Here is a 13,201-nt window from a genome sequence, read left to right on the forward strand (position 1 = left end):
AGCTGAAGTTTTAATCTCATTGGGATTTTCTTTATAATAATAAATTTGATTTCTCCACTGGAGCTTTGTGAGACCACATAATAAGTAGCGAAAAGGCTTCGAGAAAAGTTTAAAAGCTGAGATAGAGGGAAGCACGTGGATACTGTAACTCAGCAGTATGGTAGTACAGTACTGTAGAGATTTACAGCAAAGAACACACTGAACTACAGGAAACATCAGTAGCAAGGCCAGGAAGGTAAGCCTAGAGAGATTGACTCCATAAAATAGCCTTCTCCCAATTGGTGCTATCCAGATGTATCAGGCTACAGCTCCCTTGACTCCAGCCTGAATAATTGTATTGGGATAATAAGAACTGTATTTTGAGATATTTAGACAGTGCTGGCTTGGAGAAGGCTGCCATGAAGATGCACATGAAAAAGATAGGGACTTCTACACCAAGGAGTTGGAGCAAAACAAAAAGTGGTCTCTTCACCTTTTTGTTCAGGTGTAGGATTTCTATTTCATGGCCTCTTCTACAGCTGGAAAGACTTACCTATCAATACAAACAAAACAAGATAGTCCTTCAGGCTTACACTGCAGAAAGATAAAATAAAAAATGAAAAAGGGAGGGAGAAGATAAAAGAAAAAGGCAAAGCTCAGCTCTTAATGTGATGAATCATGGTTTCAGGAAACCATCTTTAACCACAGGGCCCCAGACCTCACCCCCTCAATATACACATTTCAAGAGTGGGGAAATAACCCGAAGACTGTTTTTCTTTACCAAAGCGATCAACAGATCAAAACTAATACAGCAACTCCGTCAGGGCTGCAGACAGCGTGGCTTCCCTGATGTTATTGTACTTCAGTTTCTATGTGCCCCAAACAGTCTAGGCAACTGTGAGCATGACTGGAGTTGTAATTCAACAAAATGGGGGGCACAGATATATTAGGGCCCTTGTACTAAATTATAGTGCTTCTTTCATAACTAAGATTGATTGTGTTTCTGGCATTTTGTGGCTCCTGTGGAACCAGCACATTTCATTCTGGAGTTCCACTTGGTTAGCAAAGATCACACTCAAAGAACAGAAGTGATCTAGGGCCTGGCCAAGAAAAGGAGGCAAAGTGCAACATTTAAGATCTGGGAAGTGGCTCTTATTTTTCCATGCCCTCATCAGTCCTTGTGAAGAATCAGTCATGATGTTTTCATTTTCTCTTCTCATCCCTTTACTTTTATATCACATGAATTACATATAACTAATAACTGGAAAGTTTTTGGGTTTCTACCATCCCTAGGTAGATGGAAATTATAGTTTCAGACTACAGTGTATATCATCCCAGCTAGCCTCCCAATGGGCTACCCTGGCTGGGAGTTGGAACCCACCATATCTAGAGAGCCTCAGGTTGAATATCACTTCAAGCTGCCCCAGTAAAGGAAATGAAAACCCCTAGAGCTGTTGCCCAGAAACTAAAACCTTCCATTAAGATAATTCTGTCAGCCTGCTTGGAACAGCTACAAAGTAAGAGAGGTATTTCCTTATAAGAGTGGATCTAGCCTTCCAGATGCTTTGCACCAGCTCCCAGAAGCCCTGGCCAGCATGGCCAATGGTCAGGGATTCTGCATACAAAATGTCAGGAATGCTAAATGTTGACAACTGCAGCATTACAGTGCTCAAATCTGAAATCATACATGCACTTTCTCTAAAAACCATTTTCATTGACAGTAGTCTTTCAAACCATTGTGACAAACTGGGGTGTTGGTGGTGGATGAGGAGGGGAAGCGATGACAGACTTCCTTTCATGCACCTTAGGAACTGTGCAACAAGAAACTCCATTGCCTTGTGACAGCCAGACTCTGGTTATTTAACTGATCAGCATTCTGCTATCAACAAGGCTTGGATTCCTGCTTGCTTTATGATTGCCAGCTTTCTTTAAAAAGCAAACAAAACCAAGAAAACACACTGCTCCAGTGCTTTTAACGGAAACTAAAGAGGTGGTTGCCCTCATCTCCATGCCAGCAAAAATTTCCTGTATGTTTTTCTGCATGTCCATGTGCCAAATTTAAAGTTAAAAAAAAGCCAGAAAGTGTTGGCAGTGCAAATTGTTTCCTATCTGGTTGACTGTATTTTTAAAAAAGTGGGCATAAACCAGGACCATATGGATCTTGCCATGGGAATGGAGATGAAACTTGGAAAGAAGATGCCTTGAGGAAAGAACTGGGCATGGAGAAATGGAGGCAGGCAACACATATCTTCCAGACCAGATGTGAGCAGTGGATTTCTCTAACACATGAATCCAACTCACTCACTAGTTTTTCTAAACTTTAGGACGGCGGATGTTGCTGCATTACAAGGGGTCAAAAAGCAGGTGGGGTGTGTGTGCCTCTCTCTCACCTGATACAAAATGGTGCCACTGTCTGTTATGAACCACAAATTGGGATGCTGGATACAAGTAACAAGCCCACAGCAGAGTTCTCTGACATCAGGGACTCTAAAAGCATAATGAGGTAGGAGAGTGGGGAAGGCATTCTGTTTTTGTTTGTATTAAATCATTGGGATTCCTTCTTGGCTAATAATACTGACAACTATCCAGTCTTATCTTCTTTCTGTCTTAAATGACTTGATACTTCTTTACCTCACATACTTAAAATTCTGACCATGGTACAAAGTTTCAGGGATGCTGACAAGTCTTTGAGTCAGAGTCTTTGGTACCAAGGCCTGAGTCCCTATTAAAAACAATTCCCCCCCCCCCATTTAAAAAAAGGAAGGAGTGGGTGGGTTCCGAGGCATGAGTGACTGAAAAACAAAAAACAAATCCAATTCGAGTCTGACTTGACAGCGAGTTCAGTGATTGAAATCCCCATCCCTGGAAAGTTTCCATATGTACTGGCATAGTCTTCGCTGTTGCTAGCCACAGTGACTGGGGCCTGTAGAAGTTGTCTTCCAAGACATCTGGAGGGAGTGGGGAGTTGGGGTAATTTGATAATTTGAGTGTGAACTGGTCCTCAAGGGTAGGAAACCAAAAGCAAAAGAAAAACTTCTTTTGGGGAAGTGACTTTCACCATGAAGAGTGAGGTTCGCAGCTTGGGGGTCCATCTGGATCTAGCACTCACCATGGAAACCCAGGTGGCGTCAGTGGACCGCTCCGCCTATTTCCATCTGCGGCAGATAGCCCAGCTGCGTCCCTATCTTGATGTTGGGGCGCTCACCACTTTGGTCCATGCACTTGCGATCTCGAGATTAGACTAATGCACTCTACGTGGGGCTACCTTTGAGACTGATACGGAAATGGTGCAGAATGCGGCGGCCAGACTTCTCAGTGGGACGAGAAAATATCAGCATGTTTCCCCCACTCTGGCCACCTTGCATTGGCTGCCCGTTCATTTCCGCATTGATTTCAAAGTGTTAATGATGACATATAAACTCCTAAACGGTTTAGGACCTCGATATCTAGCGAAACGCCTCCTCCCACTTAGATCTACCTGAACCACTTGTTCTAGCCACGAAGGGCAGCTGAGGGGCCTAATGCTGAGGGAGATCTGGAGAGAAAGAACAAGAAACCGGGCCTTCTCAGCAGTGGCCCCTCGTCTTTGGAACTGTCTCCCTTCAGATATCTGTCTGGCTCCCTCGTTGGGTGTTTTTAAGAGCCAACTTAAGACCTGCCTCTTTAGGCAGGCTTTCCTTCCTGTCATCACTTGATTATTTTTATTTTTTCCCTATCTTGAACTATATTATTTTTTATTTTATTATACTGTTTTTATTCCATTGTTAGCCGCCCAGAGTAGTCATGTGTCTAGATAAATTTGATAAAATAAATAAAATAAATATATTCTGATGGGTATTCCAGGAAACTGATTACCTTTGAGGAACACAGTTTGGTGATGCTTACAGCGATGAAGCTGTGCTATGATCACAGTACATCAAAAAGCCAATACTACTTATTGCTGTAACCCAAGATAGCTAAAGAGAACAGACACAACAGAATGGTGCTCCTAATGACTGCAACATATTGTCAAGATAATGTGGCCCTGGTTGTAACTGTTTTGGAGATGCTGGCATGACCATGGAATTGAGGAAGTCAAAGTACTTAAGTAAATGGACCGTGACCTGTTTCAGGAAGGCCACAGTTCAGAAGATAGAAAAATGGCTTTTTTGGACTACAATTCCCAGACAATAATGAGATAGAAAGCAAATATTTTGGGGAAAGGTTTCCATAGCTATTACTAAACAGGGGGGCAAGTGGTATATTTCTGTGATAAGTATATCCTCAGCAGCACCCTAGATGATGAAGTCTGCATATGCACAGATTTGTGCAGGAAAACATAGTCCTCTAGGTAGCATGGATACCTAAAACTTCAATGGCTGAAATCCAGTAGTAAATCACAACTAGAACAGGCCCATTGAATCAGTGGAACTTACATAGGAGCTAATTCACCAGATTGTTCCCCAATTCAATGGGCATACTCTCCAGTTGCAATTTATTACTGGATTTCAGCTTATGAGTTACAACCAGCTCTTTGAATGATGCGCAGGATCAGGTTAGAAGCAGGTGCAGGCCTTTAAACATCAGCAAAACTGATTTACTACAGTAGTCCATTGCTAATAATCTGGCTGACAATACTCCACCTACCTTTTACTGGTCTGTCCTAACCAGGACATCACCAGAGCTGGGAGAACTGCAGCAAATGCTATCTTTCAATGAAGGGGCACGGCTGATATGGATGAACAGTACTTTGAATCATGGGTGTCCCTTGGGCATTCACGGCCAAAGGTAGAGCTAGGTAGACCTAGCTGTGACACTTGCCCATTTGTGCAAGACTCTCCTCTGCCTGCTGTGCCACAAAATTCTACCTGAACCATTTGCATAATAGCACCGTGCTGCAGGCACCAGCCCCTCCTTTCGGATGTTTCAGGGCAGGGTTTGGCAACTGTGGCCCTCCAATTATTCGGAGCTGTAACTGGCAAAAGCTGATGCAGTGGTAGATCAAAAACATCTGGAGCCACAGTTGCATGTCCCTTGCTTACAAAACACAACTGGAAATGATATAAAATCACATATAGTGCGGAATAGCATAGGTAAGCAAATACTATGTTCCTTTCAAAAACGTTAACCATGCTAAGAAAAACTAATATCTCCTTCCACTTCTCATTTCAGAAAAAGATTGGTGTACTTTTAATGTTAAAAGATTAGAAGTAAATAGTAAGATGTTCAAGAAATCATTACAAATTCCTTGAATTCATATGTCAGGGCTTGGGAGACATACAATTTTATCTTGAAGGTTTTTAAATTACATTTTTAGAAGAGGGATAAGCTATCTCAAAAGGCTTTTACATCTGCAGAAATCTTTACATGCTGAGATCACGAGAGCTCCTGTCCCCATGCCCTTCTGAAGCCCCTTTTCTAGAGTATCTTTATTTTGGAATTTCTTCCTTAGGGGGACTCCCCCACTCCCACCCCTGTTTTTGAAACACAAGATTACCTTATTTTTCAGAGGCCTGTGGATGGATATCACTATGGATTTAATTTCCAGCTCAGTTTTTCCCTGCATGATTCATTTGGTTTCGGCTGTATGTTTTATTGTACACAGCAATGCTATTTTCAGATCCCCCCTGGCTTGGAAAAAAGTCTGCAAAAGCTACCAGGTCACACTACCAGCATGTATATATTAATTTCTACCCATCATCTGTATCACAATGAAAACTTAAGGTCGCCAACTCTTCTCCTATTTACTGCCTCTCAGCTTGCTCCCCAAGAAGCATTTCTTCTCAACACAGGTGATCAGACAAGTGCTTGTTTAACAAGCACAGATTAATGCAACACTGGGAAAATGTGTATTTTTGGACTACCCCCCCCCCCGAATCCCAAAGTCATCATAGCTACTGGATATCCTGGTTTGGGGACAATTCCCAGAATCCCTTAGAGTAACCTTTTAAACCATGTGCATCCATCCCCACAGAGCTTGAAAAGGTTACTCTTTGGGACTACAAAAGAGCTATACCTGGCTGAAGGTCATTTCATGACGACAATAAAAGTGTGAGAAAGATGAAGCTGAACGTACTGTTTTGGCCCACACCACCCAATAGAAATCACCACAGATTGCTTGGACAGATAAGAGGGCATCCATTGCACCAAACTGATGCTTGCCTATACAGGAATACGGAGCCCTTGGAAACAAGTGATGTGGGAAAAAGACATAGAATATTAATAGTAAATAAGAATCATGCACCATCAAGTCAATTCTGACTTAACGGTGATGCTTTTCAGGGTTTTCCAGGTACAGTGGACCCTTGACTTACAGACGGCTTGACTTACAGACTTTTTGAGTTACAGACTTCTCTGGCCGCAAAATTTAGGTTTGACTTGCAGCCTGAGAATTGACTTACAGACCAGAAAAAAACCAAAATGGAACAAAAACGGCCTGTTACAGGATTAATCGGTTTTCAATGCACTGTAGGTCAATGGAGACTTGATTTACAGACTTTTTGACTTGAGAACTGTCTTCCAATACGGATTGAGTTCTCAAGTCAAGACCCCACTGTAGAGAGTACTCAAAAGTGATACTATTCCCTTCTTCTGAGGGTGCCTTGGGACTTTGCAGCTTGCCTAAAGCCACACAGGCTGGCTGTACCGTGTTTCCCCGAAAATAAGACAGGATCTTATATTCATTTTTGCTCCAAAAACACGTTAGGGCTTATTTTCAGGGGATGTTTTATTTTTTTTTTAATGTACAACAATCTACATTTATTTAAATACAGTCATGTCATCATCTTCTGGTTGCTGCACAATGGTGGAGGGTGGGGTTTCACTCAACTGGGGCTTATTTTTTGGGGTAGGGCTTATATTACAAGCATCCTGAAAAATCACACTAGGGCTTATTTTCAGGTTAGGTCTTATTTTTGGGGAAACGGTATTCGCAGAGGCACAGTGAGGAATAAAGTTCCATTCCTAAACTACTGAGCTATCTAGCCAGCATACATTAAAATCTATACAATTCACTACATTTTAACTATGTCATGCCCAAGTGTTTCACAGGCAGCTCTTTTGTTTAACCACCGAACATAGGGACACTGGGTGTATTTTTCCTCATTCACCTATTTCAGTTACTAGAGACAAGGAGGTGTCCCATCTCAAAAGCTTCAATATATCGACCTTTGCTAAGCTGTGAATAAGCTAGAAAAATATGAAAAGCATCACAAAAGGAAAACAGTAATCACTGATTAGTGTTCAGGTTACACAAGATGAAACTAGAGCTGTGCAAGAATTTTACTTATCTCAAAAAAAATTGCATCTTCATCCATCAAGCTTTCCAGTGGTTGTCTCTGGAATATTCCAGGTGGTCCCCATGAAAGACAACAGTATTTTGCCTATTTTCATCCTACACTTTATTCCTATTGTGTTCCACTCCTTCTCATAAAGACATAGAAACAAAGGCACCCTCAACTACATGGGCATAGATAGCTTTTGCCAGGTGCCAAGCCAAAAAGACCTGAAAATAAGACTTAGGGTCACACAGTTCTTTTAAATATCTGCCGCTCAAGAGTATACTCATATACCCTACACTAAAAGAACTATCTGAACAGGGTTTTGTTTTTTTTTTTACTATCTCCAGCTAGCACTGAATTTTATGGGTATTTCAAACAGGGATTTAAATTGGGATTTTAAAAAGCCAACAGCTTGTGCCTAGATGAGATAGGGAATTAATTTCATCCAGCCCTTGCCATAAGGTACATACGAGCCACACAATGACCTCCTTACAGATGAGTCTTTATTCTCTTGCTCTGGAAGCAAAGAGGTACAAGCAGTATTTCATTCTGGAGGTACCTTGATAATTCACCAAGTGAACACTGAAGCCAAGTGAACACTCAACCTCTTTGAGTTCTTGCTATTACTTCCAGACGGATATGGAGAGACAACTGCCTCCTGCACATCCTTTCCCAACTCATACACCAAGAATGTTGGTTTTGGTTAGGCTCTGCTCCTTCCTTCACTGACCATCTTTGTCCAATATCCTATGGCGGCAAGCAGCTAAAAGACCCCCCTCAAATAGTACCTGACCCCTTCCCCTCCCCATTCTCCTTATGGGATATACACTACAAACATCACATATACAATTATCTATATCCATACTTCAAAAACAGCTAACTTTGCCCACTCGTTTAGAGTTAGAAAAGGTTGTTGTTGGTTTTTTCTAAAGAATGCTTTCTAGAATTCTCCAGTCAGTATCAATAGTGGCTATGCTGGCTGAAAGAGGATGGAAACCATAATCCAGAAAGTATCTTCACCCACCTTAGTTATGGCTACAATTGCTCCTCATTGAGGAGACACGGAATTAAGCTTCACCTCACCGGCTCTTAGTGAGAGGGAAGACCAAGAAGAGACATGGTTGTCCTTTGAAGATTGGGAATCCATAGCCAAAGAAGTTCTGCTATTGGACAGGAAGACGAGAGAGAGAATAAGAAAAGAGAAGGGAAGAAGAGAGGGAGAAGCAGCGCCAAGGAAATGCAAGATGTATGGTTTGGAAAGAGAGTCTACAGTTGCCACCTCCAATTATGTTAAATGGAAGAGGAGAGATAGCTTCCTTCTTCTATGCTTCTATATACAACCCCTCATGAATGAATTGACTCTGAAAGGAAATGTCCTATTTGACTCTTCAATTAGGATGCTATCTTCAAAACACAATCACTAGGATCCTCTCTGTATAGCCCTTGGTCTCCTAGTTCAGCTAAGGAACACAGAAGTCTTTAAGGCTTTATTAAAGACCCCCCCCCCCCCAGGGTAGTTTTCCTGGAACTACAGGGTGGGAGGGGAAGGATCCTGGGGAAAGGAGACTGAGCCATTTATAAACTACATCACTGAAATGCTCTCAAGAGTTTTGCCTGTAGGACCCTAACAGCTACCAAGACACATTTGGATGGCAACTGCCAGATTTAGCAGCTAGAGAAAGATTTAAAAATTGCACCTTACCACTTGGGAAAAATCAGGTTGACTGTACGTGGCAAGGCTGTTATGGCCCTCCCTTCAGGACATTAGCCCATTCTTTACAAAGCTTTCAAAATATCTCTGCTCTTCATTTTCTTATAGCTGATTATTCTGATGTCTCTCTTTAAATATGTGTGTTTGTCATTTTATGCAATCTGTGTATTGCCTGGTAAACTCACTGAACAATAGGGAAAAAATCACATATGAATAATATTTTTGGAGCTGGAGCTACCCATAATTAGCAAACACAATCTAATAAAAATTATGCAGAAATCTGGTTAACTTGCAAAAGTAAATGTGTGTATGTGCAAGAGTTTCATTAACAAGAGAGAAGAGGCACACAAGTTCACAGATTGCCCCCATAGTTAAAAGTCGTTTGGAGAGTCAACTGTGTGATGTCCGCACCAGGCTCCTTTTCTTTGGCCTCAGAGAGAAGAAATCCCAGAGGAATAACCTTAAAAAACTCCTGCAAACACCAAACTTATTTTTCAAAGTTTGTTTTTTTCACTTACTCCCTCTACATTTTACAGATGAAGTCATATTTACATAGTGAACCTGCTTCTGCAATAGTAACATAGACTCCTAGGAGGAGGGAAAAAAACTGATTTATGGCAACCCTTTCCAGGGTCTTCTAGGTAGAGAATACTCACAAGTGGTTCCCCACTCTCTTCTTTTGGGGGCAACTCTGAGACTGCAGCTTGTCCATGACTACATGGGTTGGCTCTGGGAGGCACAACAGAAAATGAAACTCTCAACCTCTGACTCTGCAGCTAGATACCTAAACCACTGAGCTATCCCGCCTTTTGAAACATAAGTCCTGATCAAAACCATTCATCAAATAGCAACCATAAGAAGCTTTGCAGAATGATTCTGTTCATATCTCTTTGGCAGCAAGAGGGACTTGCTCCCAAGGAAGGCTGCACAGCATTGCAGCCTCACTCTGCTAGACCACATATATTCCTCTTCTGTTTTGTATTAGGGTTCTGCTGCAAGAAGAAATAATCAGAGCAACCACAACTGAGATTAAACTTCCAGGTTGCTCAAGTAAGGGAGGCAGGTTACATGAGAAGAGAACAAAACAAAACAAAAAAAAACCCAATGCAAATACACAAAGCCTACCAGCCATTCCCACTGCAGAATATCCTCACCCCACCAGAGATAATGCATCTTTTTTTTCTTTTTAAGGCAAAGTTACAGATTAGTTCGTCTATTCAATAATACTTACCTTCTGGTACATCAATATTAACAATGGCAGAATATTTATGTAAAAAAATAGCAAGGTTTACAGGAGAAAACTTTACAGGGCAGAAATGTAAGGGTTTCCATTTCTATTCTACAGTACAGCCTTGGGCAAGTTATATACCCCCAGCCTCTGACTCTGCCAAAGAAAGAGAAGCAATGGAGAAACACCACACAGCTTTGTTGTGAGGCCAATTATATGTTTGCTATCACTGCATATATGGAAAAAATTAACTTCAAGATACAAAGCAAATTAAAAACAATTAATAGTGTACCCCTCCCCATTATGTTCTATTAAAATTTTTCAACAGCACCCAAACATTAGCTGGAAAAATCATTCATAATATTCTCCATCAAGAGAAAATATTTTGAATTATTTTTCTAGAAACCACACCAGAATCATTACACTGACATGTCCTTAACTTTATTAGAACTCTTAGCATGAATCTGTATATCCTTTTTTCGTGACTGCTTTACAGCTCCTTTTGCCACTTCCCCCTCCCCCCAACCTGCTTGTCTATCCAAGTGAAGAAACAAAAAAAAATCCACATTTTAACAAATCAGATATACTTTTAAAAAGTTGTCCTATGAATGCTGGATGTTCTTTTCTGTTTTAAAAGCACCCACTCAAAGATCCCCTGATTACATAGAATTAGAAAAAAAAGAGCACACACTATGTTAGAGCTATTTTCAAAAAGAATGTGAGATTTTGAATTTATTCTGATTAGCTCACCCAAAAGAAAAAGGTCTGTTTGTCTTTATATATACACACCCACAATATGGATATATATCTTGCATTCTTGTTTTGGGAAGTTTTTCTGTCCCGTTCCACTGTTAAGTCCTCAGAAAATCCCCCCACTTTCACTCTCCCAATTTGGAGAGTGGTTTCTCCTGCTGTTTTCTAAGTTCATTCTCTTTCAAGAGTTTTTGGTTCTCTGCTCGCAACCTGTCCAGTTCCATCAAGTCCCCCATGAATTTCTTATTCTCCATCCGCAGGCAGTTGTTCTCTTCCTCCATCTTGGACAGGCACTTCTCCAACTCCAAGTACTCCTTGATCAGCTCCTGCTTGCTCATGTTCTGCAGGCTTTCCACATGGTACCTCTCATAGGTCTCCGAGAAATCCTTCTGGAGAAATTCGCTGCCGTCTCCTCCCATCCCATCACTACCACCATCTTCCTCCTCTACAAAGTCTTCTTCACTTGTTTCGTCCGACTTGGTAGCAGCCTTCTTGGGGCAGAGATCCGTCTTCAAATCAGGCTCTTCCTGATCATGGTCCTCCATCAAGAACTGTGTGGTGTTGTACGGTGCCACTGGCTGCCCCTTGGCAAACATCTCTGCCCGCAGTCTGGAAGCCCGCTGGCTCTGCTTCTCATCAAACTTCTTCTTCTCTTCCCAGCTGAGCTTGTAGTACGGCTTCCAATGCCTCTTCTTTTTGGAAGGGCGCCTCCTATGCTTCTTCTTGCCCAGCTGCTTCTCCTCCTCCCCCACAGCTTGAGGCCTGCACCGCTGGCCAACAGGGCCACTATATTCTTGGCATGGCACAGTCATCGGGTTCCCATCATCAGCATTCTGCAAATTTGCAACTTCACTGCAGTTTGGGCCAGCAACTTCACCTCCAGAGGCCCCCAAACCTTGGCTTCCCCCAACCAAAAGAGTGTCCCATTCTGCACCAGGGCAGGCATCCATACCACTCATGGGGCTACCATCCTGCTGCATGGCCTCTCTTGGCTGCCACCTACCGTCCATCTCTTCTCCTTGCAGCATTTTCTGGGTGGTGGGTGGAGACACCAAAAAAGGTCCCCCTCCATCGCCTCCAACGCCGCCGCCACCATCTCCACCACCTGCACCCCTGCAGGTGGAGATGGGAGAAGTTTTGCCGTTTGGTTGCTGTTGGCTAGCTGGCAGGGCAGCATCAGCCATTGCTAGATCGCTTGACAATCTCCTCTCCTCTTGATCTGTGTGGGTTTTTTTTTAAAGTCCAAATGGGCTCAGTTCTCTCTTGTCTTCAAAGGAGGAACGTGGAACAACCAGCAACACCTTTAAATTCTGATGTTATGGGTGCCAGGTTTATTAAGTTCGTTGAAACTAAATACAGTACTGTACCTTTAATCCTTCAGGCACTGGACTTCATTCAGAAGGCTCTCCCAGAACAAGTTCTCAGATAGTAGATATTCTGCTTGTCTCTGTCACTTATCTGCGAGATCACGAAAACGTCACTGTTAACCCTTGCCGAAGACGGAACTCCACAGCTGTCTTTGTTACCCAGTGGCCTTTAAACTAGCATTCTACTCGGAGAGCTGGGCAAAGTCTTTAAAAAAAAAACAGGTTTCGCCCGTCCAGTCCACTTCTCTCCCTTTTTACAGCATCTCGATTCTGAACATCTGGAAATGTAAAGCGATGCAGGGTGGTGGGAAAAGTCGGGCTCGGAGACTCGACCGCTCAAGGCAACTTCTATGCAACAACAATGTTGCAAGTTTTTTTTAAAAAAGCACCAAAGATGAAAAGACCAGTGAATGGTTAGAAGCACATCTTCACTCCTTTGTAGTCCATAAGGAGTTAAAAGTCTCCGAATCCGTGCGCCCAATGGTTAACGTTGCTGAAGGTCGGGCATCAAAGAGTTAAAGGCAGCTCCAGTGCCAAGGGGTGTGTGCAAGCAATGCTTCCCTTTTACGAAGGCAGACCCCAATAATCCGGCAGAGAAAAAAAAGTATTTTTCAGTCCAAGATATAGCAAATAAAAAAGCCCAAAATACAGCAGATGAAAAACTCTTACATCCAGGTCCGATCGGGTTAAAAATGCCGTCCTCCGCGGGCAGTAAAGAGTTAACCCAGACAGGAACGGGTTAACTCCACGCACACCCAACGTTCGAACAACCACCCATGTCCCAACCTCTCGCTCCCTACACCCTAGCTCCTCCAGCCCTCAACTGCTACTCGCAGCGCGCTGCCTCGCTTTATATAAACGAGCCAGCCCCCACCTCTCAGTGCGCAGCCGCCCCGCATCACCC

The 13,201-nt window shown here is 42.6% G+C and overlaps 1 protein-coding gene across 1 annotated transcript; it reads right to left on the reverse strand.

Annotated features, from left to right (window-relative positions):
* Positions 1 to 10,596: 10,596 nt before the first annotated feature.
* Positions 10,597 to 13,174, reverse strand: HEXIM1 (HEXIM P-TEFb complex subunit 1). The gene has a single exon (XM_020798026.3). The coding sequence runs from the start codon at positions 12,112 to 12,114 to the stop codon at positions 11,056 to 11,058; it is 1,059 nt and encodes a 352-aa protein (XP_020653685.3). The 5' UTR covers positions 12,115 to 13,174; the 3' UTR covers positions 10,597 to 11,055.
* Between the last annotated feature and the right edge of the window lie 27 nt (positions 13,175 to 13,201).

This window comes from Pogona vitticeps, chromosome 6, assembly GCF_051106095.1.
Source record: "Pogona vitticeps strain Pit_001003342236 chromosome 6, PviZW2.1, whole genome shotgun sequence".
NCBI classification, from domain to species: domain Eukaryota; kingdom Metazoa; phylum Chordata; class Lepidosauria; order Squamata; family Agamidae; genus Pogona; species Pogona vitticeps.

Excerpts from the sequence above, each read along its gene's own strand:
- HEXIM1 (XM_020798026.3), bottom strand. The coding sequence starts at position 12,114 with ATGGCTGATGCTGCCCTGCCAGCTAGCCAACAGCAACCAAACGGCAAA.